Consider the following 5,000-nt stretch of genomic DNA (forward strand, 5'->3'; position numbering starts at 1 on the left):
TACATACATACATACACACAGACGCACGAAAAACACACATATCACTATAGATAGTAAGTGCTTGGCTAAGAATCTCACGGCATTGCCATCCGGAAGTATTACGGACCAACACACACAACTCTCTCTCTCTCTCTCTCTCTCTCTCTCTCTCTCTCTCTCTCTCTCTCTCTCTCTCTCTCTCTCTATCTATCTATCTATCTATCTCTCTCTTCTCTTCTACTTCTTCGTCTTCTTCTTCTTCTTCTTCTTCTTCTTCTTCTTCTTCTTCTTCTTCTTCTTCTTCTTCTTCTTCTTCTTCTTCTTCTTCTTCTTCTTCTTCTTCTTCTCTCTCTCTATTCTTTTTCTTTCTCTCACTCTATTCTCTGTCTCTTTTTCTCCCCCCCCCCCCCTCTCTCTCTCTCTCTCTCTCTCTCTCTCTCTCTCTCTCTCTCAATGAAAAGTTTTAAAATAATTATGCCCTTCCGCCACGACATCATAAGATATCGTCGCCTAGAAATTCCACGAAGGAATATAGTTAATTCATCAAACAAGATGTCTGATTTCAACAGGAATCACTCATGTTGTCCAAGTGAGCAAATTGGGGGGTGATAATCTTGGCCAAGGAAAAAAAAAGGAAAGTAGCTGAAGCGGGGCTCGAACCCAAGACTTTCCGGGTCATAGTGCAATGCCTTAACCACTCGGCCACTTCGCCCCCCTCAATGAAAGTGTTTATGTTAAATCCAATTCTTCAACTTATCATTGAATTATAAGCAACAAATTCACATCGACATATTACCATTTTGAGACGATTGGTCACATATTTATCACATATTTAGGACATGGAGTAGAATGTGTTTTTTTAAAAGCTTTTCTAAACTTGAGCTTTTATATCGAACAATGTCCACGAAAAGTGCTCAAATCGCTTTACAAAGAGTCCCTGTTCAACAGCAGCACTGAACATGTAGGACGGGACATAACGTCTGTTAGGCGATAATACACGTTTTTTACCAACAGAGACGACGCTGTTAACGGCCAGGTACTCATTTTACACCTGAGTATGGTGAGAATATATGAGTAAGGAGCCTTTTCCAACGACTCATTTAAGCGCCGCTCAGAGCGAGACTCGAACCCTGGACCCTTCAGATCCGAAGGCGAGTGTCCTATCACTAGACCACGTACAACTTACACAAAGAAAGATCAAGGCGCCGATGTATCCTCCACCAGACCTAACAGCCGAATAGTACCCCAACTGAGCGGCGTCCCAACAAAGAGGCTCGTGAGTCTGATAAAGGGTATCTATGGTTCCTATATTTATGGTGCACATAATACTGGTGAAGAAGATCATCAAGGAAAACAACAAACTCATCCTGGTCCTCTTATCTCCGTCTCGAGTGTAGAGAAAAACCGTCCTTGCCGTGTAGTCCCAAAGTCTTCCCAAAGTTGCCTTCTGTCTCTGCATCGGCATGGTTTCCGGCAAAAAGAACAGGGCTATGGCTAATGACATTGCCACAGGGATGAAAACGGCTAAAGAGGCGGAGACGAACCCCACTTCCTTGATGAGGAGTCCGATTCCGATACTGATAGAGGCTGACACGGTGCTGCTGATCACGATCAGCACGGCGATTCCCAAAATTCGACTGTCTTTGTGTCCGCTGATATCAGCTGTGATGGAGAAAGAGGCGACCAAGAACACGAAGAAACTGCCTCCTATCCCATCAAGGCCAAAGGCCAGGAAGAAGAAATTGGGGCTTAGTTTAAACCTGAGGATTAAAACCAAACAAACATATTACAATGAAATGTTTGGGAGTAGAAAATGATGCATTCAAAGATATGAGACTAAAAAGGTATAAATCTAGGTCACATAATTGCATCAGACCAATAGTCGTGACATCACTTCCCTCGTAATGACGCACAGTACCTTAGTAACTGGTTCTAAACTATCAGAACAAAGGCGGACGCCCTTATGAAATACTTCTCCAACGAATATAAAACTGTATCCAGAAGAGAAAAAAACTTATACATCTGAACATATTTTGACTTTTATATACATTCTGATCACATGACATGTGAAAAAAAAAAGTTCTAGCCAGCATGAAGAATAGATAGCACCGATTTTCTTTGTTTAGAACCAAGCTGCACGTTTTGCTGTGCGGACGTGACATCAGAGTATTGAATCCTATTACGGGCATGATTTAACATTGAAGTAATAGAGAATATTTTGCGTTGGTTTGATAGTATTTCCTTGACAACAACGAGACCGTAACAATTTAGGTTGCTGTTTGTTTTTAAGGGTTTTACGGCGCTTGCAACACATTTAGGTTATATCAGCGCCAGTAAAAAGGAAGAAAATGGGATAGTAAAAAGTTCTAGAATTACAATTAAAGCACCCAAGAGAAAGTAAGACAAAGGGGAACTGGGAACAAATAGGGATCAGATGTAGACTCCAAGAGCAAACCATCAATGTATTTAGTTTGAGATCACCTATAAGTCTCATCCGGACACAAGCACAAAATCTAACAAAGGAGAATACACTCAAATGCTTACATTCTACATTAAAAATAACAAATAATATAATAATACATAACAGAGAGATGCTTTACAAGGAAAAAATACCATCTCCCAAAACAATAACTATGCATTGACTGTTTCCCTCCCAGCCAGGACTCCGACCAGGGCCAGGACAAAACCAAGTAATCTCATTCCAAGACAGAGACAGAAAGCATGTTGGAAAACAGATATAAGGGGATAGAAGACACAGTATGTAACCCCCTGCCCGCTATGGGAGGTCAGGAACCCAACCCAGAATGTAGGTTGTCAGACCTACAATAAAGTATTCGGTGTGATACAAAGTTGCTAGAAGCTGTGGACTGTAAAAAAATAATTAACAAAAATTAAAACATCAGCTTCAAGACAACAACAAAAAAGAACAAAATACAAAACACGGAAGGTTTTGGGCTCAACGCCCTTCTTTAGCCAACAACAAAAGCAATAAAATGATAAATACATTTCTTTTTTAAAAAGAAAAAACAGATAGACGGCAGAGAAATACTCGTATTTAGCACGGTAATAATGACTCAATGGATAATGATTCAATGAATAATGATTCAATGAATAATAATTCAATGGATAATGATATGATTCAATGGATAATGATTCAATGGATAATGATTCAATGGATAATGATTCAATGGATAATGATTCAATGGATAATAATTCAATGGATAATGATATGATTCAATGGATAATGATTCAATGGATAATGATTCAATGGACAATGATTCAATGGATAATAATTCAATGGATAATGATATGATTCAATGGATAATGATATGACTCAATGAATAATGATTCAATGGATAATGATTCAATGGATAATAATTCAATGGATAATAATTCAATGGATAATGATATGATTCAATGGATAATGACATGATTCAATGGATAATGATTCAATGGATAATGATTCAATGCTCGTCTAAAAAGGATCTCCAAATGACCAGTCGGGGATTTTTTTTGGATACTATTTTACATTTTTCTGTTGTATTCTTTCTACTCTGTCTTGGATGCTTTTACTCACATCTTTTCAGGTTCTTAATAATAATAATGCTGAAAACTTATATAGCGATATAACTCCAAGACACTAGACACCAGACTCTAAGCGCTTAAAATACAAATTACTTTGGCTGAAACATACTCAGTCACACAAACAAGCACACACATACACACATACACACACACACACACACACACACACACACAAACAAGACAACAAAAACCTATCTTGCTTCTCATAATATCTACTAAAATCGAAACAGGATGATTGAGACGCTTCATTCATCCTGTTTTGTTGATAAAGGGGATACCCGATACGTCCATTTTATCTGTTTTCGTATATTAACTCACTCAATCCTAGAGATTTTTTGCTGTTTTTCAAAATTGGAAAAAAATGTATTAAAATTAGCATGTACATAGATAGTTTTATTCAACTACCATTAACATGCAAAATCTAAAAACACTAGATTTGATATTACACCTGTAATTTGGCTCAGAAAAAATGTAATAAATAGGCATGGGGTAAAAGTAACCCAGGTAAACTACGGATATAGTCGGTGTTAGGGTTGAGTGAGTTAAATTGAAGCTTACAATCAATTTCACATTGTAATTTATCACATTAGTAATAGCACTTTTGACCGGTATTCTAATACATCAGTTGCTGTTAGAGCGTAGGTACTTACTTTATAATGATGATGACTAGAAGTGTCCTGGATGTGAACCCCAACAGAGATGAGATGATTGCTACTCTTCGTCCGACAATGTCAACAAGAGCACCGTAGACCAGACACACGATGAGGGCAGTAAAAGAATTGGCGAAGGAATACTTCATAACCGCGAGGGAGACCTGGAAAAAAACCCCGAACAAATGGGTGGAAATAAAAAAAGAAATTGACCTTTTTTTATATAGCGCAATATCCACTAAATGTGATCAAAGCCAAGGAATCTCCAGCCAACAGAAACGCATGTCTTTTGTTCTTTGTTGGTTGTTTTTTGTTTTGTTTTGTTTTTAAGGGTTTTACGGCGCTTGCAACACATTAAGGTCATACCAGCGCCAGTAAAAAGGAAGAAAATGGGTTAGTAAAAAGCTCTAGAATTACAATTAAAGCGCCCAAGAAAAGATAAGACAAAGGGGAATTGGTTCGAATAAGAAACGTAGATGTAGATTCCAAGAGCACATTATCAAAGTACTGAGTTTGAGATCAACTAAAACTCTCATCCAGACATAAGCACATGTCCTCACTAAGAGGAATACATTCAAATGTTTACAAATCATATATAATATGTAAATTAAACATAATACAGTGCATAACAGAGAAATCTTATCTTCCAAAACTAACTATACATTTGACTGTTTCCCTCTCAGCCAGGGCATCCAGCCTGGGCCAGTACAAAACCAAGTAATCTCATTCCAAGACAAAGACAGAAAGCATGTTAGAAAAATGATATAGGGGGATAGAAGACACAGT

General features: G+C 37.9%; 1 protein-coding gene across 12 annotated transcripts in view; it reads right to left on the reverse strand.

The window, feature by feature from the left end:
* Positions 1–5,000, reverse strand: part of LOC144979973 (lysosomal proton-coupled steroid conjugate and bile acid symporter SLC46A3-like) — a 16,966-nt gene that overhangs the window by 6,786 nt on the left and 5,180 nt on the right. For all 12 annotated transcript variants that reach the window (XM_078927333.1, XM_078927332.1, XM_078927342.1 and 9 more), the window contains 2 exons: positions 4,215–4,378; positions 1,166–1,739 (listed from right to left, as the gene is read on the reverse strand). In XM_078927333.1, the coding sequence (XP_078783459.1) occupies positions 1,166–1,739; positions 4,215–4,378 (738 nt within the window). The remainder of the gene's footprint in view (positions 1–1,165; positions 1,740–4,214; positions 4,379–5,000) is intronic.

Source organism: Berghia stephanieae, chromosome 9, assembly GCF_034508935.2.
Source record: "Berghia stephanieae isolate SIO BIC M18660-M18661 chromosome 9, UCSD_Bste_1.3, whole genome shotgun sequence".
In the NCBI taxonomy this organism is placed as follows: Eukaryota; Metazoa; Mollusca; class Gastropoda; order Nudibranchia; family Aeolidiidae; genus Berghia; species Berghia stephanieae.